The 27941-nt window shown below is 37.7% G+C and overlaps 4 protein-coding genes across 4 annotated transcripts; 1 reads left to right on the top strand and 3 right to left on the bottom strand.

Moving 5' to 3' along the window:
- Positions 1–44: 44 nt before the first annotated feature.
- Positions 45–16236, bottom strand: LOC139145262 (uncharacterized). Its single transcript, XM_070716306.1, has 7 exons — positions 15341–16236; positions 4250–4317; positions 3527–3685; positions 2808–2910; positions 1903–2175; positions 1401–1455; positions 45–1033 (listed from the first exon to the last, which is right to left on the bottom strand). The coding sequence occupies exons 1-7, from the start codon at positions 16053–16055 to the stop codon at positions 895–897; spliced, it is 1512 nt and encodes a 503-aa protein (XP_070572407.1). The 5' UTR covers positions 16056–16236; the 3' UTR covers positions 45–894.
- On the top strand, positions 7131–9711 carry LOC139145260 (ATP-dependent DNA helicase RecQ-like). Its single transcript, XM_070716304.1, has 2 exons — positions 7131–7672; positions 8191–9711. Exons 1-2 carry the CDS (start codon positions 7146–7148, stop codon positions 9611–9613), a joined length of 1950 nt encoding a protein of 649 aa, XP_070572405.1. The 5' UTR covers positions 7131–7145; the 3' UTR covers positions 9614–9711.
- Positions 9709–12116, bottom strand: LOC139145261 (uncharacterized). Its single transcript, XM_070716305.1, has 4 exons — positions 11824–12116; positions 11208–11462; positions 10866–11094; positions 9709–10739 (listed from the first exon to the last, which is right to left on the bottom strand). Exons 1-4 carry the CDS (start codon positions 12082–12084, stop codon positions 9838–9840), a joined length of 1647 nt encoding a protein of 548 aa, XP_070572406.1. The 5' UTR covers positions 12085–12116; the 3' UTR covers positions 9709–9837.
- A 790-nt stretch (positions 16237–17026) lies between the features above and the next one.
- On the bottom strand, positions 17027–27940 carry LOC139145259 (probable NADH dehydrogenase). Its single transcript, XM_070716303.1, has 12 exons — positions 27905–27940; positions 27683–27758; positions 26673–26923; positions 25848–25938; positions 25280–25414; positions 23926–24096; positions 23068–23227; positions 22407–22491; positions 21786–21939; positions 21325–21466; positions 19810–20887; positions 17027–17977 (listed from the first exon to the last, which is right to left on the bottom strand). The coding sequence occupies exons 3-11, from the start codon at positions 26897–26899 to the stop codon at positions 20760–20762; spliced, it is 1293 nt and encodes a 430-aa protein (XP_070572404.1). The 5' UTR covers positions 26900–26923; positions 27683–27758; positions 27905–27940; the 3' UTR covers positions 17027–17977; positions 19810–20759.
- Position 27941: the final 1 nt, after the last annotated feature.

The following is a 27941-nucleotide window of genomic DNA, read 5'->3' as shown; positions in this document are numbered from 1 at the left end:
TCATACTAGGACAAACAGCACAATGACCAGATAAATACAAGTGAGAATGAGAAACAAAACTTTTTTCTTTGGCTTCACTGATGGTCTGAAATACAGATATTGAGATCTGTCACAATTCTCGCAACCTAAAATGCAACTTTAAAACACATTTGGATGCGTCTTCAAGAATGCAGTGGACTAGCTTTTGAAGTGGATGGACGATAAATTAAGTAGCAGACTCAAAAAAATAAAATTACAAAATCTTTCAGCATGGACGGAGGGAATTTTGGCAAGGTTCTGCTGTACTTATAGTTTGCTGAAAAATATAAATATTGAAACACAAGCTGCACTAGCGTACACTAGTCACAGCTAAAAAATCACAATGGTTTGTGTTAGGCAATACAGTACTTGGCATTCTGCTTGGATGCACCATATAAAGTGAGGTCTTAACACGCTTATTGATGTAAAGATTATTTCAGGAAGTGAGAATAATAAGCTCAGAGTTTTGAAGTTTCTTTGTGACAGAACACGTCTAGCAACTACTTTTACATGATTTCATTTACAAAGTGTTGAAATGATATCCATAAAACAAAAACCTTTTCTTGAGTGTAAGTATACTTGTAAAATTTATATTGAGCGATATAACACTAAATTCCATAATTTTTCAACACATTTCTTCAGAAAATTAAAAAATATGACCAAATGGACTCAAACAATATGTACATAATAAATGCATGATATGTAAGCCCAAGGAACTTATTGAACAAACACCTGTGTAAAGAATATTAAGTTAAGGAGCCTAATTTCCCCTAGGATGTACAAAATGAATTCCTATTGTATCTTAGGGGCTATCAATTAGATTATTTTTTATCATATTTAAAAATATTGCACGTACAGTCCTGTTTTCTTTGTTTATCAAAATCTGTTATTTTTACCATCAGTCCTCTTTGCTCCACACTCGCCACAAAATTTGGCAGTGGGCTTGGCATACTCCACACCACAGTAATGACAGCTGCTTGCAAAGGTTTTCTCTCTTTCTGACGTGGAGGGAAATCTGAAAGGGGAAAGAGAGCAAGTTTTTTGGAAAAAGTGTTGTCATCAAGGAAAAAATATCTGTCATATTTTCTGAAAAAATTTACAACCAGTGCAATCTATCCACTCTGTGGAATTAACCTGAGGACCATTGCTACAACAACTGTGAGACCATTTTATTGTTTGGTGATGTGCTCATCTAAATAAACATCCATAGAGCTAGCCCTGGTACACCTATTTCCCCATACAAAGGTCTGAGTTACCCATTCAATACATTTTGCTCATAGTATCTACCACAGCCTAGTAGTGATGATGTGTACTAACATTAAGTGGACATCTAGAAAGACCTGTACATCAGATTTGCATAAATGATCGACTGTGTGGCTTACCTTGGTTGGAAGTCGTCTGGAGAATTCACATTTGTGCGTGATCTTGACCGAAACCCTGTGAACACAAGTGACACAACAATAGCAAGATTACCTCAAAGCGTTTGGATCACACTTACTGAAAATCAGTTTCTCCCTCACATTTTCATGCAATACTGTATTGTATCTATGTTATGTCATTTTGGGCAAACAACAGTCTATTGTTTTAGTATGACATCAAAATTGTGGCAATTGAACTCTGAGGCTGGACACTATGGACTCATTTTTCTAATGAAGTAGAATTACGCGGGCAGTTGTACAATCCTTTTTGCTAAGCAACAATCTGATCTTTTTTACAGTTTTCAACAAAGCTCTGAGTATTTCTAATTTGTAGAACATGATTCTTACGCAGCAAATACTTTATATCACCACTTGCACTGCTTTTGCAGAAACAAATCAAAAAGAAGAACTCTAAGGGAAAAAATGTCCTTGGGTGAATAATGAAATACAAAATATTGTCACCTACCTCTTGGAGTTGGAAAAGGAGAATCGTTGTTGATATCATGACTGGACCGCCTGGAGTTAGAAGACTGTCTGAAGTCTTCAAAGTCATTGAACGTATGATCAAACTCAGCGTTTCTGGAGTTGCTTGCTCCATGCTGTTTGCCACCTGTTTTAGACCACTGTTGACCTTTGACTCCAAATTTGCCACCCCTGGGAACACCTGTACAAAACGGCTGATGCGTCTTGTAGGAATTCTGATTGAAATTGTGACCACAGTATTCACAACTAACAAAGCCTACAGGACAAAATGAAAAAAGTGTTAAAAATAAATTTCACAGAGACCAAGGGGCTAGTCTGCCCTCAGTATACAGATGAAACTATTTAAACATAAAAGAACCTATTTTAGTGGAATGAGGGGAAAGCTGGTTTTTTTACCAAAATCTCACTCCTGTGTAATTTTAACGTTTAGATTTATGTCTGCTTTGTGTAGATGCAATAACTAAAAGTCATTTCAATGAACACATTCACCAGGCACAAGAGCAAAGTTCAGAGAATGTGTTACTTTTCCCAGAAGGATCTGTCTCTAAAATTTTAGCCATGTTACATGTGTTGCCAAAGATCTGTCACAACTGCCGTTCAACGGTACCAAATTAATGCTAGGTTCATAATATTAGCCTTACATCTTCATTATAAGGCTCACATAATGCAAACCAGATCTGGAAGCCTGGTTAGACTGAAACCTCCCTAACATTATGGAAAGGCATCCATGATAAATTCCCTAATATCAATTATGCATACAAATTACTATACGCTGGATAACTGGGATGAACCCATTTCTGGCAGGTATATTCCTGTGAGATCATCAGCTTGCCTGTCCTGTCGTCAGAGTCTACAGAAGAAACAATGACAAACAAATGATTGAAGTACCTGCTTCAGGTGAGTACGAATTCATCCCTGATCTAAACATCCTCTTTGCGTTCCGTATCTGATTTATTGTCTCTTCATGACTACTCCGCCAATTGGAAGTATCCTGTTGTGAAAATAGCAATATAATCCTTTAAATTATGTCTTGATCTGTGTGTGAGATAACAATACCTTTCTAAAATGTATTCTCTGTGTTGGTTTAATGATACCATACAAAAAGGACAGGGGCAAACCAAATTCAAGAGTGTGAAAGGCTGGCAATGAAAAAAGGCTGCCAATGTCGCAATTTGTCAAAAGGCAGCTGGGACATTGGTAAAAATTTACTTGATAATGTTGAAACTTTGCTTGTTATTGCAACAATTATATAATTATGTCAATCTGGGTACCTTTGAATGAAAACAACCCTTCACAGCTGTGCAGGATTCACACTGTACATATACCTCAATTGTGGTATATATATGTTTGACGGTAGATTTTGAATGTGTACTTGGTCTGAAACATTTAGTCCTATCTATCTATAAGTCTACAATTTGATACTCGATGTATGTAAAGCCTGCTTCAACGAAATGTTTTTAAACGATGACAGGAAGTCCCTGATATTTGTTGAAATTTCAAGTAAGCTGTAAAACATCTCCAAGCTGCTCCTCTTTCATTTGAAGTTTTTTGCAGATCACTGTGCAACACCTACTACAATCTAAGGTATCCATAATGAAATGTCTCACCCTGGGTGTACCATATGGAGGTGAAGCTGGAGGACTTGGTGATCTGTCAAAGGGGTTTCTTCCATCAGGCCATGGATTGCTGTCCTCTGGCACTCTCTCAAAACTGAATGACCTCCCAGGTTTGGTGTGCAATTTTCTACATGTTTCTTCATGCGCCTTCTGCAAATTTGAAAACACACTTGACACATGTTATTATCATATGCAGCACCAGTCCTCTGTAAAATTTCCAACTTCTCTGCTCAAGGAAAACTGAAATCAATACTCTGGATTGCACAAGAGGCCAACCTGCAGATATTCAAAATCGATGGCACTCCTTGACAAACTATGTTTATGAGCTTGACAGATAAACGAAGTCAAGTTCAGTAAGTCATCTTTCAGAACTAACTGATGGAGGAAAGGCAAGCTTATAGGATGTTGAGAGCAATTCACTTTCAACTACCAGATTAAAAAGAAAGAGTGTCTCCTTAACATTTTTTTTTAAAACTGTACTCAGTTTATAGTATTTAGCGCATCTACAGCTTCAAGACAGGAGCATTTGTAACCCTTTTTGGGGAGTCAAGAAAGCTCTTTTTGGGAGTCAAAGAAAAGAGGGCTTCAACTGCAGGGCGTTAATTTTTTTAATTGAGAAACACCACCAACTGAAAGCAGTTGGACAGGTGGACTATTGACACACTGTTATGTGGGGCACTATATATAGCAAAGAAGGTGTTTTCTTGTACTCACCAAATCCTGAAGTTCAAAGTCTCGCCCACAGAAGGCACAGCTCATAAGTGGGAAAGGTTGATCTAGATCTTTTGAAAAAGGAAAAGTTGAAGAAAGGAAAAAACATGATAAAGAATCAGTAGACAATTGATAGAACCATAAAATCTATATACCTAATTGATGTACATTAGTAATATTACACGTCTTCCATTTGATAATGCTTTTGTGAAGTTTATACATGATTAATACATCATAGCACACACCAAACCATGACTACAGGAGATCATGTTCAAGGTCTATCATTTGACAATATCAAGCTTAGTCTACAGTGCTGTTTCACTGGCACACTAAATTGTGCCCTCACTTTCAGCCCCAATGAATAGATATGGGGTATTAGCAACACATATTCAGTTAAAGCATGGCAAATAATCGTGTCAATTATGTTTACAATATCCTTCAATAAAACTTATAGAAATATAATTCTGAACTTTACAAAAACGTTTCTAACATTCACACAGACTAGTCACCTTAGACAACACATTTACAACAAGTCATCGTTGATGACACAGTCCCCACTTGTTAATGGGTACTTTGATTACATGTCCTCAGAGAGGATAGAGTCCTCTTCATTAATTAGGTCTGTGATAAAATACTTTGATACAGATGGCACTCAATGGCCAAGAATGAGTTCCATGGTGATGAAAACATAAAACCAAAGTAGGCCACCATCCTAAAGTTCATAAAATGAGTCTACTAGGAATTAATCAACAGGATGTTGCAAAACATTTTTGCAAACAATCCTAACACTTAACAGATTATCACTTGTACCATATTTCATAAAGTTTGATGCAGTATTTACAACACTATGAGATCAACATCTGTATCAAGTTTCATCACATTTGACGTTGTATTAATTTGTGGCTATATCACCCTAATTAGGAAAGTTCATTACTTATGCAATTACAAATTAATTAAAATGACACTGATAAATGTCTTTTTCAATGTTAAAGCAATGTGAGCTTAACATCTGTACAAAGTTTCATGAATTTGATGCAGTATTTCTTGACATATCAGCCTATTTACGAAACTTCAATAATTGACATGTTACTGCTACATGACGTGAAACAAATTGAGGAGCATATGTGTGAAATAGGTCAATGTCCTTGTACCAACTTTGAATGATACTGGTGGCAATATGTCTGAGTTATGGCTCTGTACATAAGAAAATTGTAACAAATTCACCGCCATACAGCGATATTTGATCTTACTGTTTAAAAAATCAACAAGTATATGTACGACATAAGTCAATGTACATGTACCAACTTTGAATAAGATCAGTTGAGACTTGCCAGAGTTATGGCTCTCGACATAAAACAACCATAACGAAATTGCTACCATGTGGCCATATTGGACCATCTCGTGAAACCAATCGACATACATATGTATAAATAAGTCAATGTCCTTGTACCAACTTTGAATAAATTTGCTTGATACATGTCTGAGTTATGGTTCCGGACATGAAAAAATCGGGAAAAATGGCCACACGGCGGCCATATTGGATTGTATCACAAAACAAATCAATGTGCATATGTATGACATAGGTCGATGTCCCTGTACTAAGTTTAAATAAAATCGGTGAATAAAATCAGTTGAGACGTGCCCAAGTTTTGGCTAAGGACACGAAAAAATTGTAACCAATATGGCTGCAATGCAGCCATATTGGATCATATCATGAAACAAATTGACGTACATATGTATGACATAAGTCAATGTCCTTGTACCAACTTTGAATAAAATCGGTTGAGATATGCCTGACTTATGGCTCTGTACATGAAAAAATCGTTACAAAATGGCCGCCTGGCGGCCATATTGGATCGTATCACAAAACAAATTGACATGCATATCTATGACATTGGTCAATGTCCTTGTACCAACTTTGAATAAAATCGGTTGAAACATGTCTGAGTTATGGCTCTGTACATGAAAAAATCGTTACAAAATGGCCGCCTGGCGGCCATATTGGATCGTATCACAAAACAAATTGACATGCATATCTATGACATTGGTCAATGTCCTTGTACCAACTTTGAATAAAATCGGTTGAAACATGTCTGAGTTATGGCTCTGTACATGAAAAAATCGTTACAAAATGGCCGCCTGGCGGCCATATTGGATCGTTTCACAAAACAAATTGACGTACATATCTATGACATTGGTCAATGTCCTTGTACTAACTTTGAGTAAAATCGGTTGAAACGTGTCTGAGTTATGGCTCTGTACATGAAAAAATCGTTAGAAAATGGCCGCCTGGCGGCCATATTGGATCGTATCACAAAACAAATTGACGTGCATATCTATGACATTGGTCAATGTCCTTGTACCAACTTTGAATAAAATCGGTTGAAACATGTCTGAGTTATGGCTCTGTACATGAAAAAATCGTTAGAAAATGGCCGCCTGGTGGCCATATTGGATCGTATCACAAAACAAATTGACGTGCATATCTATGACATTGGTCAATGTCCTTGTACCAACTTTGAATAAAATCGGTTGAAACGTGTGTGAGTTATGGCTCTGTACATGAAAAAATCGTAATAAATGGCTGCCTGGCGGCCATATTGGATCGTATCACAAAACAAATTGACGTGCATCTGTATGACATATGAAGTAATTCTTGTACCAAGTTAGACTGTCGACAGTCCCTCGTGCCTTCTTTGTCCGGATTCACATTATTAAAGTGCGGTAGCAATCCAACGTAGGCGATCGAGCGCCGAAGGCGCGGGGCCGCGTGCCGAAGGCGCGAGATCGAGTGCCGAAGGCACGAGATCGAGTGCCGAAGGCACGAGGACTGTTATACCTTGTATGCGCCCTCACAGAACCGTATGAAAAAGGCGACGGTGACGTCACAACGAGTGACATGGAAAGGGGCGGGCCTAAACTGTCAATTAAAGCCAATATGGCGACTTCAGAGCAGCGCCGAGACTACTCTGACGCTTTGAAAAAACTCGGATACTCACATTTGAAAGAGTTTCAAAGAAGAGTTATAGACGGCTATGTTGATGGACGAGATGTTTTTGTCAGTGGACCGACAGGAAGTGGGAAGTCAATGACTTACGAAGTCGCCCCTTTTGTTCTGGACTCGATCAAGTTTACAGCAGGCAAGATAGATACGTCAAACACAAAATCTATCGTGCTTGTCATATCCCCATTGATCGCACTGATGAAAGAACAGGTTAATAATCTTGAGAGCCGAGGTATCAAGGCTGTGTGCGTTACAGACAGTGACTCATTGACTCAAAAAGGCATTGCTAATGGCAATTACAACATCCTGTTTGGCAGTCCAGAGGCATTTTTATCGAAGTTCAGACGGACTTTGTTATCGCAAGAGTATCGATCCCGAATTGGAGCAATCTTTGTGGACGAGAGCCACTGCATTAAAAAGTGGTAGGTGCACAATGTCATACTTTGACATCATGTTTAAGTTGTCTCCAGAATTAAAGAGGCAGACGTACTGTACTTATGCCATTGCACTCACTCTACCCAACATGGATATCCCATTGAATACTAGTACTGTTCATACAAAGTCACATTCCAGTCGTACTGTATGGGCAAAATTGATTGAAACTTTCGTTAATAGAAATTGACAAGAGTATGGGACCTACTGCTGCCCGTGGGATTCAAAATTACATATTTAACAATGCTTACTACATGTATACATCCACACACGGTGTGTTCAGAAGATGAACACACTGGAAATTTCAATCATAGACAATTTTACTTTCAAAGTTCACAATTACTCTGGGCAATACAACAAGAGACTGTATGTTATCAAAGGACATTGGTCAGAAATCATCAATATTTACAGCTTTGCAAAGGTGACACAAAATAAAAACCTGAAATCTCCTAAAGTGTTGGGAACAGTTTATTGTTCCTTGTAAATAGTTGTTGTTTTTTCTTTACAGGGGAAAAGACACTGTGAAAGAGAAAGCATTCAGGAAGCACTATGGTCAACTTGGAGAAATTAGGTCTCTTATACGGAGTGGTGTGCCAATCATCACACTTACCGCCACAGCAACCATGGAAACCAGAAACGTTATCACAAAGGACTTGTGCATGAAAGACTGCATTTATGTTATTGAAAATCCAAACAAACCGAACATTCGGTATTCCTTGATTTCAGCAAAATTTGATGATATTTCTACATTATTTCAGTGGTTAGTAGATGACATCGCTACACACGGTAAGAACTGCCCAAGGATATTGATATTTTGTCGCAAAAAGCGACATTGTTCAGAGCTATTTGAATTTTTCAACACATCTCTGGGTGAGAAAGGATATGACTGTGTAACAGGTGAAACTGACTACAAAGGTAGATTATTTGGCATGTTTCACTCCAAGACTGATGATGACATCAAGAATCACATTATATCATCATTTCAAGACCCAGATGGAATTGTGAGAGTAGTTTTCACCACTGTAGCATTCAGTATGGGAATGGATGTTAAGGGTGTTCATCAGGTAATTCATTATGGCCCATCAAATGATCTTGATGATTATGTACAAGAGACTGGCAGAGCTGGTAGAGACACTAGCCTTATGAGTAGTGCTGTTTTACTAACATATAAAGGTTGCTGTATAAGTTCACGAATTTCAAAACCAATGAAGGAGTACTGTAAAAATAATTCTGTCTGTCGCAGGCAACTCATTTTGAAGGAATTTGAAGATGAAGGTAAACCAAATGAAATTTTGCACACTTGTTGTGATGTGTGCACACGTAGTTGTAGATGTCTGTGCTCCTGTAAAGGAACTTCTTGCAAATGTGAAGTTTTTTGTATCTCAGAATTTGACTACACTTCTCATGCTGAATTTTCTTTACGAGAAGTGTCACAAAAATGTGATGTTGTGCAAGACAAAATACAACTTGCATTTCAGAATATTTTACCAAAAGGTTTATGGACTTCGCAACAGAAAAATTTGCTGAAATCCTGGCTTTTGAGGTACAGATCAGATTTGCTAAGAAATATTAGTGAGGAGAAGGTTTTTGGTGGAGCTGATATAGTTTCAGGGTTTCCAATGTCATTAATAAATAATATTGTGAAATATGTTGAATTTATTGACAGCAAGGTAATTCTGGAAACCCATTTCAGCTTTTTCTCTCCAGAACATATTGATAGAGTTTGGGATATGATCACTGAAATTTTAAATGATAGCAGTTGCGCTGATGATCTTGAAACTCTGGGTTGTGAGTACAGTAGCAATGATGAGCAAGTCTGCACAATAGCAGAGGGTGATTCTGAAATTATTGACAGTGATGACAGTGATGCTGTTGCACAGTACCGACATCACAGAGCGAGAGTTTGGTCCTCATCATCAGAGTCTAATTGAGTAATTTCCATTGTGTGCTGCATAAACATTTGTAGATTTTAGTTGATGCTGTACTTCCAGCTGTTTATTTAAGTGAAATAAATACAACAACATGTATTTCTTCACATAATGGTGGCATTGTGTTTTTATTATTTGCAACAATGTAACATTTTATGAATACAGAGAATAGAGAGTCAACATTTTTCTAAATCTAATTGTTTACTTGCTGTACTTGCCATGTACTCTCACACTGTTTTGTAGTAGTGCTTATTGGAAAAAGCTTTCAGAGATTTGCTCAACCATGATTTAAATGCTACCATATCTAATTTACTGAGTGGATTTGCCTGTATACGTGGGAAAGCTGAATGATGTCTCCCTGTTGTCAACTCAAACAGTCTAGCATCAGTAAATTGTGCAACTAATGTGTAAACATCATCAGTTGTATCTTGTCTAGTGTGTTTTCCACTGGCTTTTCTGATTTTAGTTACCTTGTCATAATGATTCAATATCGCTTCTGTTGTATTGATACTTCTGCTGACTCTGTTGATTGTGCGCTCTGTTATTTCCCCACGGTAACTTGTGACATCATCTTTGAACACTTTGTTATCATGTTCTATGTCTAAATCCATAGGATGGTTGGTATCTATTTTTCCCTGCCAGTTTACAGATCTATTCCATGTCAACCTATGGGCTAACCGTGGCGACAGTAAGCACTGTACTTGAGCTAGCAACTCTAATGTTGCATATGCATATTTTGGACAATTTGAAACTTTGTAATACAGATAAAAGTATTTGTACAACCGAAGGATACGCTCTCCATCACCATGTTTTATAGCATCATTGTGATTTAATCTGAGTAATAATAGCGTGAGGGTACACTGTGTATAATTGTACACTTGGTCTTCATCTGCACCCTGCTCAATGTGATGTGTGTCTGAGATAGTACTTGAAGTTTCATGTGTCTTCTCATGCTTCTCTAGGTTTTTGGGGCGAATATACATTTTCCCACAGTATTTGCAACTGTAATCATTTATACTTCTGGGTGCTGTGTCTTCAAGCTTTGGAACTTGGTTCATGACATACTTGTCAACAAATTTCCTGGCTTCTTTCAATATGTACTCTTTTTTACTGTCAGCTGAATCATCACCTTAAATATAGATAGTAAAATACAAAAAGATTAAGTCATTATCACTTAAAAATATTTAGGAAAACCTTGTTCTGTGAGTTTCATCCTATAAAGTGACATACTAACAGATAGTGAACTTAATCATACCTGAATAGTTGTTTGTCAAAGGTCTGTCATTCATGTTTGTCATTCCAAAATGATGCACTCCTCCAGTGATTACATAGGCATTGGTGAATTTGTCCAAGAGTTCAGCATTTGCATAAAAGTCCCGGTGTGGATCACTGGACACATTCCTTGAGTTTGTAGCATTTCTGGCGGCATATAAAGTCCCTATATCTTTGCTTGATGCAGTACTGTAGAGATGGTGCCAGATTACCTGAAATAAGCACAACATACAATTAACAGTGCATCCATAAACATTTCTCTAAATCCAAAAAAATCAAGTTATCTTGAATCACAAGTTTGTTAACTTCAGAAAATCTAAATTACCTTTTGCCACTCAGCTTGAGCATGGAAATCCTCTATCTTTGCCACAAGCCCCTCGAGACATTGATATGCTGTAGGGCTGTCTTGCTTTTGTGACTGAGCTTCTTTGTGCCTCTCAAATGTTAGGTAATCTCCCCCACTCAGAATTTTCTCTGGTGTATCATCACTGTGTTTTGGTACATACTGGTTGATGTAATCCAAAATATCCAGCATGTCATCGCCATACTGTTCATTCTTCTCCAAAACACCAAGGTGAACCTGAAATTACATTGATCATTAATGTTATACTGTTTCATGGATTGTAACCTATGGTTACCATTGCCTACGGTTACCGAGAAAGGAATGGTAAGTACTTCATTGTTTTGTCCAGACAGGTTCTACTGTATGTGTATGTATATGCATATGTGAATATGTACATTCGTGTATGTAAGGAATGTATGTATGTACGTACGTATGTATGTATGTATGTATGTATGTATGTATGTATGTGTGTGTATGTATATGTGTGTGTATGTATGTGTGTGTATGTATGTATGTGTGTATGTATGTATGTGTTTCTGTGTATGTGTAGCACATATGTATGATGTATGTGACTTCATTATCCAGTGATACCACTCACCTTCTCAGTTTTTTGCTTCATCTCATTTTCATAAACATGGGAAAGATGATGTGGTAAATTTTCACCATAGCGTTGGAGTGATGGAATGTGTGTTGTCCAAGTCTTAGCAACCAGGTAACTAAATTCTTCAGCAAGGATTTCATTTTCTGAGAGAGATGGTAGGAAATTAGTAAAGGGCACTTTTTTGACATCACTTCGAGGCTCTTCATTGTGTAAGTCATTCCCTGACACCCTGTTCTTGTATGCCACTATATGGAACATGTGATGGTCTCTATTTTGATGTGTGATAGTCATCTGCCTCACTTGTTTCTTATGTCAACATTGTCACCTGTGAACGAATATCCTGGATGCATGAGATCTGTATGATCATTAAGTTCAGCTTCCAGTGCTACCCTTTGAAGAACCTGGCTGGCACTGATGACTTCTGCCTGTGTCATTTCTTCATTGAGGGCTTTCAGATCTCTCCGGAGATTCTTTTCTACCAGAGAGTCTCTCTCCACATGGACTTTCCACTCATTCAGGTTGACTGCAAAGTCTTCCCCAAATTTCTCGAACATGTTGTTTGTACTCTGATAACTCATACATATGTGTTGACTGGCCAACCTATCCATCGCTGTTTTTTTACAACCACCTTTCTTCAATAGTACACTGTACAGTCTTCTGACAGTATTCATGTCATCATTATAAATTGAAATGAGTTGAGATGTTGATGACATGAGCATTGGGATCAGCTTGTCTCCCTTCTTTACTTTGTTACGTTGCTGTGATGGATTATTTATTGAAGCCTCCAACATCATTAATAATGTTGGCGCCCTCTCTTGCATTTCTTGCAGCATTTTATCCCAGGAAAAATCGATGAGGTCATCTTTACCCTTGTATCTCAGTATGGAGGGGTTAGAAAGACTGCAAAGACTGCCGACCTCGTTTGAGATTTTACTGCACACCTGTCTGTATATGGAATGGCTTAGTTCCTTGGAACCTCCAGAAAGGCACTCCTGAGCAATGTTATCATATGATGTAAACATCAGTTTCTTGATCAAACTGCTGAACTCCTCCTTTGGTTTGTAAACTCTAGTACCACAATTTGGGAATGACAGAACTACATGCTGTATAGGAGGGACAAGAGAGAACCATTGCTTTATCGCAAATTATAAAGACTACAGTTGCCAATCACACACACACACACATACACACAGATATAAGAAGCACGTAACTAGTGTTATGCATCAGACTTTGGCGGCATGATAGTCCAAAAGTTATGGCATTATCAGTTATTTTTACCAGAAACGCTATGTTAGAGAGTTACAATCAATATCATCAGATTTCCCAGTTCTACAAAAGTTCTACAAAAGTGTGTGTCAGGAATGACATAGTATTTTCTATGTCATTCCTGACAAGGAAACAAGTAAATATTTTTAACAACTATCTGACTATTGTCCTATCAATTCTTATCACAGAAAAACATTTTAAATTGTGAAAAACACACTTAACGTACATACCTGGACACCATATTCTTCTACGCAGGTCTTGAATAAACTTGCAGAAATTTTATTCTGCCTATTCATGCTTTCCAAATCAGACGGCATGACTGTAGATATCTCTTCAGTGGTCTTATGAGGTACCTGTGTGGCCGACTGTTGAACTTGATGGAAAAGGGGGCGCTTGGATGACTTCACCGGGGTACTTGAATCACTTCTCATCCTTTTCGGTATTGTCTCTTTACTTCTGAGCAGCAGAGCGTTCTTTGTTTTCGCAAAAGTTTCTCTCCACTGCAGTATTTTTTTCACCAGGTTGTCTGCTCTCTCTGCACATTGCTTGCAAGACGTGTTTGTGTTTAAATGTTCTGTTAGCTCCTCGCCAATGACAACTTCAATATTTTTACAGACGGATGTCTACAGCGATTTCTGTATAATTTGCGCCGTAAATCAGCTTTCTGAACATCTTTTCCACAGACAACACATACTGCTTCCTTGGAATGCGGTGATATAACCAGTCTACTCACCAGTTTGGTTGTTTGTTGGAGTAACATAGACAGAGGGACTGCCTGCAGTTGACATGGTGGACTTTTCTGGGAATGTGTCGATTTGTGTACCGCTGCGGTGCTTTCCTCACTGTTAATGACTAGAGTAATTGTCTGTTGACTGTCGTCGTCGTATTGGTATTTTAACTTCCGGTCATAGGCCATTTAATAGCGTTACACATGGAGATAAGAGGAGATTTGCCCGATACAGTTTGGCAATGAGTTAAACAAGTTAGAGCTGACAGGAAACAAAAACACTTGCTTAGAGCCGACAGGAAACGAAAACACTTGCTTAAGATTAAATCGGGGAAAGCTGGAAATTTTACAGCTCGTATGATCGCCAGATGCAGCGCTATTCCTCAAGTCAAGTGTACAATTGTGCGTGCTTCCCAGGCGACGACTGACAGCGATGTTGTATTGTTGATCAACAACAGCGCGACTGGTGCACGGTAAGGGCCCAGCTAGTGGGGATCATGGAATCAAAAAGAAGCTTTACTGACATAGAAAGTTGTCGGGTTAGGTTTTCAGGCACAGTATCCCTGGATATATGACGGGCAAGAGTAATAAAACGCGACGGTCGCGACAAAACGTTACAAACAACGGCAGTCTCCCCGTCACAGCACTTCACTTTATCCGTGTGACTGAGACAGCTAGTCGACGGCGCGGCCCGCGGTCCGACGACACTCAGACAGAATACAGGGACGGCCGAAGCCCAATTGTTTTTACTACAAAGCTCAAAATCAGTTTTAAAGTTTGAAAATTGGTTCATTTTATTCAGTAAGTTCTAAATCGTTTTACGATCACGGCAGAACCTGGAAACCTCAGCTTGTAGTCAACATGAACATGATGAATGTATGACCTGAAGGATGAACTTTCAGTATCCAAATATGGTATTGTTGCCCCGCCCATTACTATGACGCGTACCTCATGAATATGTGATAGCAAGGGGGATTGCGTGAGGCGTAACAGTCGCTTGTACCAGCTATAAATACCGGAAGCTACGCGGACCAAGCAGTACAAGCGACTGGCGAGAGTCTAGTACCAAGTTTGAATGAAATCGCTCCTTGCATCTCTGAGATATCTGCGTGAACGGACGGACGCACGCACGGACGCACACACGCACGCACACACGCACGCACGGACGCACACACGCACGGACACGACCAAACCTATAAGTCCCCCCGGACGGTGTCCGTGGGGACTAAAAACATTATCATCCATATATGTGAGACGACATATAAATGTGATAATGTCCGATTATCACTCTCATTGTAATTCGTGTGATGGCCTATGCCTTTCCACAGAAGTTTTATAACCTTGCCTAATAAGGATGTTGAAAGGGAATCTTGTCCGAAATATGGTGTGCATAGAGAGTTGTATCTCCTGTGATTATAGAGCCATTCCCTATACGACACTTTCAAATTTCAATAATGTAAACGAACAACAGCTTTCCTATATAATGGAGTAAAATTTTACTTCGATGCGACTTTCATTTACCTGCAAAATTAAATCCACTCTGACTGTTCTGTTGGTTTCTTGAACCTGTTCGATTCCTAGTACTCCACGAAAACATGTCCTCGAACGGGTCCCGGGCACGGGGACCGCTAAAGGCATCGTCAAATTCGTCAAATCTAAAAGGCTTGAAATATTCCATGAAAGACTTGAAGGGGTCGTTGAAATCAAACGAAAACTTGAAAGCGAAATCTGGCCGGGGACCAGGTCCCGGAATGTCAAAATATTCAAAATCCTCAGAGTCTAGCGGTCCCTGCCAAGGTTTCTTTTCCTTTTTGCTGTTCCTGGTTTTTGCATTGGAGGTTTTTGCCTTGGCTCCAGGTGCCGTAGTTCCTTGTTTACTTGATGTTCCTTTTGGTTTCTGACTTTTCGACTGTTCTTGTTTGGCCGACCATGATGGTTGGTAAAATGATTCTTGCGATGAAGTCGCATTGCGATTCGACCTACTTTTTTCTTCTCTCTTGGCATTCTGTCGAATTAGCTCAGCTGTCTCTTGTTGGAGGTCGTAAACTCTCCTCTTTTCCGCATCTTTCAAAATTTCATAGGCTGTGACAACCTCCTTAAACTTCTCTTCAGCATTGGATGACTTGTTTTTGTCGGGGTGATACTGTTTTGCAAGTTTGTGATAAGCCTTCTTTATCTCGGCATCGGAAGCTTTGCTTTGAACGCCAAGAGTGTTATACAAACCGTTACGACCCATATTGGACTCTTCTTATGTGTCAGAATGACTTTGTAGCTTTAGCCAACTCAATCGACAAAAGCTGTCATCACATCCGACGCGTAAAACTTACATCAGCTGTAAGAGTCGCCTTGGCAAGACGACGGAGGTCCGCCATGTTGGCTTCCTTTCCATCGCTATAGCGCCCCACAATGCATTTCGCCCAATCATTCAATACGTAAATATTACTGGCATGTATCGATTTGATCAAATTTGATGAAGGCAATAATTTCTTCGTATTTAGTTTTATTCACTCTGTATTAATTTTCTCAATTTGACGGTAACGGGGCCCTTTCAATGACAATTAAACTAATAAGATTAATAATTTATCGCCCCCAACGACGTATTTTGACCATACCGATGAAAACAAAAGTCGCTTTTAGTTGCTAGTCAGCGTTAATGGCGCCTTCTTCGACAGTCATCATTTCGTTTCTTCGCAAGCCATCGCACACAGGAACAGTTCCGGAGATACACGCACTTCACTAACATTTCCATCTCAGTGTTCATAGATTTGTTTGACAGAAGCTCGATCAACATTCAGTGATCAGTTTGACCATCTAAAATGACCAGGGCAAACTACAAACTGAATTTAAAAGTTGAAATGTAAAAACTCAAATTAATTTAATTCAAAGGGAAAATATTTCCAACATTATCCCGGGATGGTCATTTAAAATATAAAAAAATTGAAAAGTTCAAAAATAAGTGCCAACATTACGGTTTAATCACTTGTATGATCATGGATTTAATACTGCTCGGTAAATGCAGAAATGGTGTAACAGAAAAAACATTGAGACGGGACTAAGATAAGTGAACTAAACTTGTATATAATTCTGATAGCCATTCAAACTTTTAAATAGTATTGCACTATCAAAACTTCCTTATTGCTGCAGTATCTTCCAATATAAGAAAGTTGTTTGAAAAAAAAATATAAAGAGAAACCATTCAGATCTGCTTTTTTTTTGAAAGTGTAAAATTTATTTCATGATCAGAAAGAAGTGAGTTACATTTTTTATCATACAGAAATCTATTCTTTATACACTTATGCTGAATTTAATACATTCATAGATCTTAAGAGTCTATGACGCATTCAACACTCTGAATATACAATTTTTCATAAAATATATGTAAAATCTGCAATATATACCAGTATGATGCACTTGATCATCAGCCCACTAAAAATCCAATCATGTTGTTGTTGTAAGGAAAATTACAGTGGTAATTTCAAAGACTTAAAAATCTCTAAGAAAATTGTAGTAAATATTTAGTAACTCAAAATAAAACCTGAATCTTAAGTAAAAGTGACTATAAGTGAGTAGTAAGGTTGCAACATTGACCCTTATCCTGCCACGTTCATATGTCACCATCAGGTCAAGTTGGTAAGATTACTGACCAAACTTGCTATAACATATGTGCTGACTTGGTGAACACAAGCATAAGGTTTGGCTCAATACAGCTTTTTACTGACCAAGCAGATGGGGAAATGATAGGCCTGGCAGGATAAGGGTTAATTCATATGTACAGATAGATGCATTGCAATGGCTGCAGTGTGTGTTGGTAAAGAGAGTTGTTCTGCACATCTGCATCTGTTTTTTAAAAGTCAAAATGTAATACAGCTAGTACATGGTCTCTGTAAAAGTTTGTTGAAGAGTTGCATTGTATTCAAGTCAAAATGTCATGTATTTTGCATGCAGTCTTTGTGTTCATTTATAAATACACAGAAATGCAGAGAGAGAGGAAGAGAGGTATAGGAATGTTGATGTTAACAAAGGAGTGTGGTAAACGACAAGAATTTGCTAGGCAAATCAAAACCATGGAATATACGTGCTTGTACATCACAGAGTAAGAAACCTTCACTGCATGTGAATAAACACGGATACACTCTGACTATATATACAACATTAAAGCTGCAAGCAGCGTTGGCGGGGCCCAAGCGGTTAACATGGTTTCAAGCTCTTGAAGAGATGGTAATATGTGAATAAATTGAGCATTGAAAATTCTTTTAGTTGTTGTAAAGAAGGATTTTAACATCATCTCATAGTAAATATAGGTTTCATTCATAATCATTTTTTTACACAAAATCCAAAATGATATTGCGATTTTTGCAATATCCAAGATGGTGGCCATATCACGTGACCGATCCAAATGTTTTTTGCAACCTTGAAATAGACCTCTCTAAGGATGACATGAGTAAAATTTCAGCTCAATCAGTGTGTTACTTCTGGAGCAGAAGATTTTTAAAGATTAAATTGCTAGTTTTTGAAAATCCAATATGGCGGCCAAATCACGTGACCGATCAAAACGCCTTTCGCAAACTTGAAAGAGATCACACTGAGATGTTACATGTCAAATTTCAATAGAATCAGTGCGTTGGTTCTGGAGAAGAAGATTTTTAAAGATTAAATCACGATTTTCTCCAAATCCAATATGGCGGCCAAACCACGTGACCGATCAAAACACCTTTTGCAAATTTGAAAGAGATCACACTTAAGATGTTACATGTCAAATTTCATTGGAATCGGTGCGCTGGTTCTGGAGAAGAAGATTTTTAAAGATTAAATCACGATTTTCTCAAAATCCAATATGGCGGCCAAACCACGTGACTGATCAAAACGCCTTTCGCAAACTTGAAAGAGATCACACTTAAGATGTTGCATGTCAAATTTCAGTCGAATCGGTGCGTTGGTTCTGGAGAAGAAGATTTTTAAAGATTAAATCACGATTTTCTCAAAATCCAATATGGCGGCCAAACCACGTGACCGATCAAAACGCCTTTTGCAAATTTGAAAGAGATCACACTTAAGATGTTGCATGTTAAATTTCAGTCGAATCGGTGCGTTGGTTCTGGAGAAGAAGATTTTTAAAGATTAAATCACGATTTTCTCAAAATCCAATATGGCGGCCAAACCACGTGACCGATCAAAACGCCTTTCGCAAACTTGAAAGAGATCACACTTAAGATATTACATGTCAAATTTCATTCGAATCGGTGCGTTGGTTCTGGAGAAGAAGATTTTTAAAGATTAAATCACGATTTTCTCAAAATCCAATATGGCGGCCAAACCACGTGACTGATCGAAACGCCTTTCGCAAACTTGAAAGAGATCACACTTAAGATATTACATGTCAAATTTCAGTCGAATCGGTGCATTGGTTCTGGAGAAGAAGATTTTTAAAGATTAAATCACGATTTTCTCAAAATCCAATATGGCGGCCAAACCACGTGACCGATCAAAACGCCTTTCGCAAACTTGAAAGAGAACACTCTAATGATGACATGAGCAAAATTTCAGCTCAATCAGTGTGTTGGTTCTGGAGAAGAAGATTTTTAAAGATTAAATAGGTATTTATCGCAAATCCAATATGGCGGCCAAGGTCACGTGACCGCACGCGATTTTATTTGCCAATTCTTATGACCTTAGGTCACGCTTGCTATGTAAAAAATTTGAAGCTGACTAGACCCCTAGGTCAGCAGGAAAAGGCATTTTTAGGTTTTTGGAAAATCCAATATGGCCGCCAGGTCACGTGACCAATCAAAATTTTAAGGATAACATGCACTACTACCCATTAGTACCTATTAGCCCTGTAAGTTTGAGAAGTTAACGTTAAGCGGTTACTGAGATCAAGAGGGGCAAAAAATGCGGCGGAAGAAGAGGAAGAAGCGGAAGAAGAAGAAGAATATTGAACTCCTACGAAACCAATAGGGGCCCAGCCGGTAGGCTTGGGCCCCTAATTACACAACACATTTTGCATCATATAAGAAACACATTAATTATGGCACATAAGTTAGCACACAATTGTTGTGATGATGTGTTACATAGGAAAATTGGCAGCAACCCAGTTTACCAGGTTATAAGGAATAGATAACACAGTCCAGGACTTCAGGAAAAACATTGCACTTTGTTAATTTGGATTACTTTGCTTGAAAGACATGGTTTTGGCTGTTTTCTTTGTGAACAGTCAAATGGTTTAATACTGTGTCTTAACGTAATGGTACAAATATGTACCATGGTAAATAGGCCATTTCCTGATTGTTATAAGCCTTTTCCTATTCAAAGTTAACTTTTAAATATAAAAGATATACCTTGAAGGGGCCAGGAGCTGATGATTTTTTTTCAATATTTTTGCTTAAATGTCAACCACAGTTTCTTGTTCTACTCCCAAAAGCATGTTGAAATATACAGTATTCATCAACTCAGCATGTGAATGTACAGACTGCATTGTTTTTGTTTACAAGTGAATTTTTGACGGGACTAGAATTCATGGTAAAAAATAACACACATTTTACACATACAGACACTAGCAGTGTTGACAAGCTAAATAGTCTTTCAACAGGTTTTGGGGAGTAGAACATGAACTTGCAAATGACAAACAAAAACAATGAAAAATAATCAAAAGTTACAGCTACTGACCCTTTAAAAGATGACTTTCGAAAAATATTTAGATCTTTCAAAGAAGTTTTAACTACTACATGCTGTTCCACATCATTTCTTACATTTGTCCACTTGTATAAATATATATCTTGTGTTTCTTCAAATGTATACCACACAGAAAATCTTTGTTTCACATAATGAATTAATGTTTGAGTAAAAGACTGTTATCATGATTGTAATATTTTCTTACAAAAGAACTGACAAACCAAGCACTGATTGTTTGATTGTTTCAACAATAAAATACAAAAATATATATTCAGAATCTGGATGTGTCTCTTCCCCAAAGCAGCGTCTTGAGCCAGTCCACCGGAACCTGCATCCTCAGCCTCCAACTTCCAAGACGTGTCAGATACGCAGACCTCCACAGAAGCCAGGAATGGAAACCTTCAGATTTTGTGGGAAAAACAAAAGATGTTATGACCATTTATATACTTTGAGAGGAATTTCAAATTCAAAGTGACAGACAGAACACTGAATAATACACTTCAATTTGCTTGGACTTATGGCCACACCATTTGGTTTTGTTCAACAAGATGACTCCAACATGAAGAACACTTTAATTTACCTGCACATGAGTATGTGAAGCCAGTGAAAGTAGGTTTTGGCCAAATACAGCTTTTGACTGACTTGGCAGCATGGTTGGCGTCAATACTGCCAAAACATGATCATGGTAAAGCGGAAGAGATCTTTCAAAACAATCACACAGACTCTCAGTAACAACCCCATCTCCCTACTTAGAGTGGTCAGGCACTACCAATGAATGCAATAGGTGTGGACCAGACTATGGTGATGAAAGCGTTCTGGCTAACAATTCAACTCACCCTGTGCTTTGACTCCAGGCATGTCAGTCAATGCTTCGTACTTGCCAATGTAAGCCAGCATCCCCATACTTTTGAACTCAAATGGCGAGCTCTCAACGGTTTGAAGGAAGTTAGCCAAGTAGCGTCCCTGTCGTTCTGCAACCTACAAACAGAGACAGCAGGAAAAATACTCTTTTTAGACATACCATCACACAACACTGTCCTTTACAATAAAGGTATTATACAACTTGTTTCATTGTAAAAAATCTGCAATAAAACACATCGTTTTTTGAATCACAACTTGTTGATATATCACATCATTCAGTTGAACACAGAGGGTATTTTGGCAACTCACATCTTTGAATTACAGTTACGTCCACAAATCAAATATATGCATATGCAACAGCTATTTTAATACTTTCAGGGATTTCTTAGAGAACACTCTCATAAACAGTTAACACTGTCATTGAAATTTCTCTCACCTGAGCAGTGCAGGGAAGGGATTTATTTTCAATGTCAGCACAGTCACCAAGGGCAAAGACACAGCCGTGAGGATCACCTTTGACCCTGAGATAGGCATCAGTGATGAACTGTCCTTGTTTATTCTTTGGCAAATCTAGGTTTTTGGTAAAATCCCTGTCATTGTGGAAAAATGAAGGCATTGTGATTATTACTATTGAGATGTACATACAAAGTGCAAAAGTGTGAATTTTGTCCTGTTCAAATAATTACTCAAAACATAATACCTTTTGGCAGAATTTACAGCATGGGTAGCTGAACATGTATGTGTGACGGTTTGTATTTTATACTATATGTAATTGGACTGCTTATCAGTATGCCTGCCATTGTCAAATACTTTCACAACACTTTACTAAACTTTTCACACTAACATGTCTAAAACTTATTTAAGATAATTTTAAGGTCTCAATCCTTTCTCCTGCCATGCTATTTAACACTTCTCCATGCCTGAATAAGATATCTGATTCCACTGCTATTTTCAAGAAGAACACAATGTCAAAAGAATGTATTTTACAGTAACATCAGTATCTGTGATATGGCAGATGTGTTCACATAGTCAATAAACAATGTGACATGGTTTTTACCTTGGTGAAAGTCCAGTGGACCAGACAACCAGACCTGCAGGTAGTACTGTACCATCTAACAACTTCACACCATTCGGATATACTTCTACATAATTAAAATTTTGAAAAAAAATTAACTTTTCATTCAGATTCACTTTGAACGTTCTTAACCATGAAATAGTTAAATCACTACTATAAAGCAAAATGGTGTGTTTTAAATCTGTCATGATAAGAACTGTGAAAAGAATCAGTTACAAGAGTCAAACAGGGATCAATGGTAAAATAATTGCCATCAAAACTACTGCAATGTTGACAAAAATATTAATAATAGCCAGTTGTGATTTTAAAAAAAAAATATGGTACTGTATTGTCAGCAACAGGAATACTTATAAGGTAATCCTTTGTCATGCAAATTATATTTCCCTTAGCACGGTTCTCCCCTGAAACCGTTGAATCTACCATTCTTGGTGGTAATACCCCCTGGACAAAACCTATCAGACATTTACTCTAACCTTAACTTTACCCCTAGCTCAAACTGGTGTGTGGGAAATATATACAGAGTTATGTTCAGGGGTAACTGTCCTGATTGTGATGCTACCCAGTGTGCAGGCAACTGAATTTAAAGAGGAAATATCCACAAACTGGCATTTCCCCTGTTCTCTGCTATATATGGTATGCTTACCTGTGACGACAGATTGTATCAGTCTCATTTTATCTCTCTGTCGGATTTTCTTCTCTGCATATTTCTGTAATCGCTGGTCAAAGTTTCCAAGGATTTTGTTCCCTTCCACTAAAGTCACACTGATATCATCGATCTCTGACGGGTAAATTCTGGCTATGTCCTGCACATATTCATAAAGACATATTTGTGCAATTATGAGGATTTCAAGAGCTTGAGATAGTAGAATTCACACGACTAATACACAGATGACTAGTTCTTGACAGTACCTTGGATATAGCTGTCTATCAAAGCAAAATTGAGTTAACAAGCGAACAGAGGAGTCATCCTTTGAATAATTACTTTCATTCACTGATGAGACTGACAAAGACTTTAATGGTGTAAATAAAATGTATTCTGTTCAAGTACAGAAACTGCATCAAATTATTATTGACATGTAATGTAACATGTACATTCTAAGCCTGATTTACTAGCTATTTTATGTACTCTGATAATGAAATTTCCTATATGAAAAAAGAAATCATTTTTTTTCAATAAATATTGATTTGCTATGCTTATGAGTAGGGCTGAAGTACATATTCAATGACAAAAACAAAATCATTTTTTGGTCACATGAAGAATGTACAATCACCGTTCACTGAAAGGGAAACAAAAGTAACAAAAAAAGGCATCAAAAGGTAGGTTTTGTTTCTCCCTGTTAAAAACATAACACTTGATAGTAGGAGATTTGGTGATATTTGTCAATTTAGTACTGCATTTTGTTGTTATGCCATTTTCAATCTACATTTTGACAATGTCAAGTGAACGGAGAAAGTGTCTACTCCAACTCTGACAGATTTTGTTTTTGATCCAGTCACATACCTCTTTCACAAAGTCATACAATTCAGCCCCAAACTCTACTCCTGTTGGCCCACCGCCAACAATGACAATATTCAGCAGCTGTTGTCGTTCCTTATTGCTTACGCCTGGCTGAATGGCCAACTCAAAGTTGTCCAAAATACGATTACGAATACGACGAGCGTCATTCAATTCCTGTATGAAACAACAAAACATATGACTTCATGTGGACACAGTCTATCAGGTTTATCCGTTCAGAAGGAATACTCTAAAATCATTGTGATGGTTCAAAAGACAGCGATATCCATTCAATGATAGTTTTATAATCTATATATCAAAAACATATATCTCAATCCTATAAAATTGTACTTAAAAATGAAGTTTGGCTATACTGAAACAAACCCATTGGCACTTTTTGAGTTACATTGAAGGTCTTGGATTTTGAGAACATTTAACAAATTTATTTTCAATGTCTCCTGAACTGGGGTACTGATCAAACGATAAGATGTAACTCAACTGACGAAGAATTCCACTGTACATATTTATGAATACATAGCAGCATTTTATAAGATATAAGTCTTGTTGGAAACATTAACTGGTCTAGGGAAGGAAATTGGGTTTAAAACAACAAAACATTATACATTACATAAAAGCAATATGGTTGTTTTTCAAAGTCTATGTTAAATTGCAGTCAACAGACTCTAAACAGTGCAACATCTGACGGTAGATATATCTGGAAGTTTTGAGTCAATTTACTAGCTTCTTGAAATATTCTAGAGTTACACTTTAATATGCAAATACACCAAATATGCCAAATTTCCTTGCATCAAGAGGGAACACTTCTTGGTTCCAGGTGTGTCATACTGGTCTGGAAGGCACACTGACTCTTTTACATGCTCATCTTTAATTTTACTTGACATCCCCATTTACCAGTAAACAGGTCCACAATCACCATTGATAACAATAGTTTGGACCAAACCATGATGATGAAGGAGTTGAGGAAGGTTCCAAGTCAACAATGTTTACTATCATATTTGTACCAGAGAATTATAAAGGCAGCCTTGAAAACTATTATTAAATTATGTTTCCACCAAGGATATTGTCTGTTAGAATGTAAGGGTGCTTCAACCAAGTGACAGGGCCAAAGTTAATTATGTCAAGTTGCATTACTAATTTGTAGTCAATTTGGTATTTGAAAAAGTTTTAATACTCCCGTTGATCAAGCAATGCAATGAAAGGCTTTCTTTTCAGAGTGTGATCAATCCCATTTTAATGTTTGACAGAGAGTAAGTCCCAAGATAGTCAAATCATGAGAGCATGCACCTTACATGAAATCCTAATAAACAATATGTGAAGATATTTTCAGATGCACACATACCTTGAGGAAGAAAGCATGCTCTTCCACGCCTGGAACACCAAATGTATTTGGCAAGGCACCAACTCCTATTACTAGTCTGTCATAGTGGATATCATAGACGTTGTCAGGAGCAATCACACTTTGGCATGTCAGCACCTGTAATCATCACAAATCCATAACTAGGTAAGTTAGAGGTGCCTATTGCAAACATTTGCAAAACCACTTTCTTCAAAACAACATTTACTTTATGAAAGCACATATATGCTGGTATTTTGTTTGCTGTAAGTTAAATGTTTTATCGCAATATCAGGGATGTAGAAAATAGCCAGCATGAGCAGCAGGCTGTCAGCTAAATTTTGTCAGGTGTGAAAATATCAGTTACGTGAAAAAAAGGTACATTTTGTATGAATTTAATGGGCGCATTCACTACTTGTATCTGCCTACTATACAATGATCTTTGCAGCCTGTGACCAAAATTTCCACAACCCTGAATATGAACAGTTGGTATTGTTCTGTGTGACTGTATGATTTATTCACCAACATTAAAATAATTCAAATATGAAAAATGCTAACAGGAGCAAAAACTAACCTTCTTGTTCACATCCAGGCCAATAGCATGTGACAAATGGAAGTGTTCAGTTTCACGAAAGCCAGTATTGCGGATAGGTTCAATAATACTCCTGAAATCGATTATGATCATGATTGAATATGCAAGCAAACAAAAGAAATCTCAACTGTCAGTCGACTGCAAAACTTTTAAAAACAAAAAGGCAACAGGCTTCTGTAAGAAGTTAGAGACAAGTAAAAATTTTGTCAAAGGTTAGGCATCTATCAGGTTTTTATACTGCATCCATTATGTAAATTGACTAGACATGTGTAGGTTTGCTTGTATGTAATTGCTTATATTTCCTTCAACAAAGGAAAACAGATGTACACACAGTCTAGTTTATCCACTGCCCAAAGCTCATGAGAATGTGGTTTTCTGCTTTTAGTAGCCCAACAGATTGGTGAATGGTTTAGCTAATAATTTAACTGTTGACTGGCAGGCTAGTGGAAATTGAAACTCAGCTTGCAATCTTTTTTTAACAACAACCTGTGAGCGGGTGGGTCTGACAGAAATTTGCTCACCAGTGCTGTTGACAGCTGGCCCTAGACTAGAATCATGCAATGAATAAACAAAAACAGCAAAGTTGGCAAACTTAAAATTATTTTTGAAAATGAGCAATGCAGAGCCAACATGGAAGTGCAAAGTTGCAATCTACATATTGTAAATGAACAAAAATGTCTTACAATTTTATTTTATTCCAGAAAAATCACAATTTAAGGATGTTTATAATAGGTTCAGAAGAAACAAACAAATCCAGAGTTGGCCACAAAAACACTTTTAATCAGTAAATTTGTTCATCATTCATACCTGAATTCTAGGGTTCCCACAGTAGTGCTAGCTAGCAGCGGTGTGAACAAGAAATGATTTCTTGGGCTGACAACAATCACATCGTAAAGAACCTTGTTGATGCTTTTCAAGACGCTGTAGCTTCCCCAACCTGTACCCAGAATGACCAACCGTTGTCGACCTTGATCACTCACATTGCGAATACCAGTCTGGAATCTTGACAGTGCTATGCGTCGAAAAATGCTCATGTCTTCCAATTTCTATCAGATTGCCTGTGTAAAAGTTGGTGAAAGTCTATGTATAAAATTATTTGTACAGAAAGGTCTGAGGAAATGAAAGATTTTTAATGCTTCATTCATTGAAACACAGGCAATGGACAGCTATATGGCACCTGTAATTGGCAATTGTCAGTATGGTTGGATGAGTGACTTGACTATTGCTACCTTACAGTTGCAGGTGATGGTGATATGACTAGTTATAGCATGGTTCACAATTGCCAGATTGAATTTAGCTGAAGACTGAACATTATGCTCAATTTTTGATGAACTAGCAGATCAAACTATCTTGGAACATTCCATTCATGTCATCCGTTCAATGCCCATCACACAGTCTGAACATGTATGTTGACTTCAGAAGTATCAAGATTACAGAAGCCATTGGCAGTTGCATATTGAACTGCAGTGGGAAGCCATACAATGCCAGGAATGTCCTTTTCTAAATTCTAATTTCTACCTGTGGTGCTTCATCAGTCAGAGAAAGATCATCGTACTTCTTATAATACTTCTTGTCTCAAAGACTGACCGTTAACAAACTTTCGATAACTTTAAATGCTATCTCACTGGCGACGAAGTCCAATGAACAGTTTTATTATAATCATGATAAACCTACTGAAGCAGAACATTGAATCAGTACCTGGAGTTTGCGATACAATATTGAAACTTCCCTGTGTCAAGTGCCATAAATTACTGTTTATTTGAGGTCAGGAAACTTGAAAGAGTCTGTGCCGGTAGAAAACTGGCCCTGGTACTTACCTGACACACTATGTGACAGACAAGTTGAACTTCACCTTCTTGCCCTTGGTTTTGTAATTATTTCATTACACGCGCGCTGTAAGTTCAAAAACGCACTCATCAATATTTAGTTGCTCTGTACGAGTATCTACCGAAAAGGAACACGGCGGTGAATATTCTGAAACAGACTGTCAGAGATAAGTGGGGATGCAAATGCTCAGGACTTGTTATTTTGTGGCTCACCTGTTTTCACTCGGACGCGTACGCACGTTTGCCCTTT

The sequence above is a fragment of the Ptychodera flava genome, chromosome 12 (genome assembly GCF_041260155.1).
Source record: "Ptychodera flava strain L36383 chromosome 12, AS_Pfla_20210202, whole genome shotgun sequence".
In the NCBI taxonomy this organism is placed as follows: domain Eukaryota; kingdom Metazoa; phylum Hemichordata; class Enteropneusta; family Ptychoderidae; genus Ptychodera; species Ptychodera flava.
This window is presented reverse-complemented; position numbering and strand designations above follow the sequence as displayed.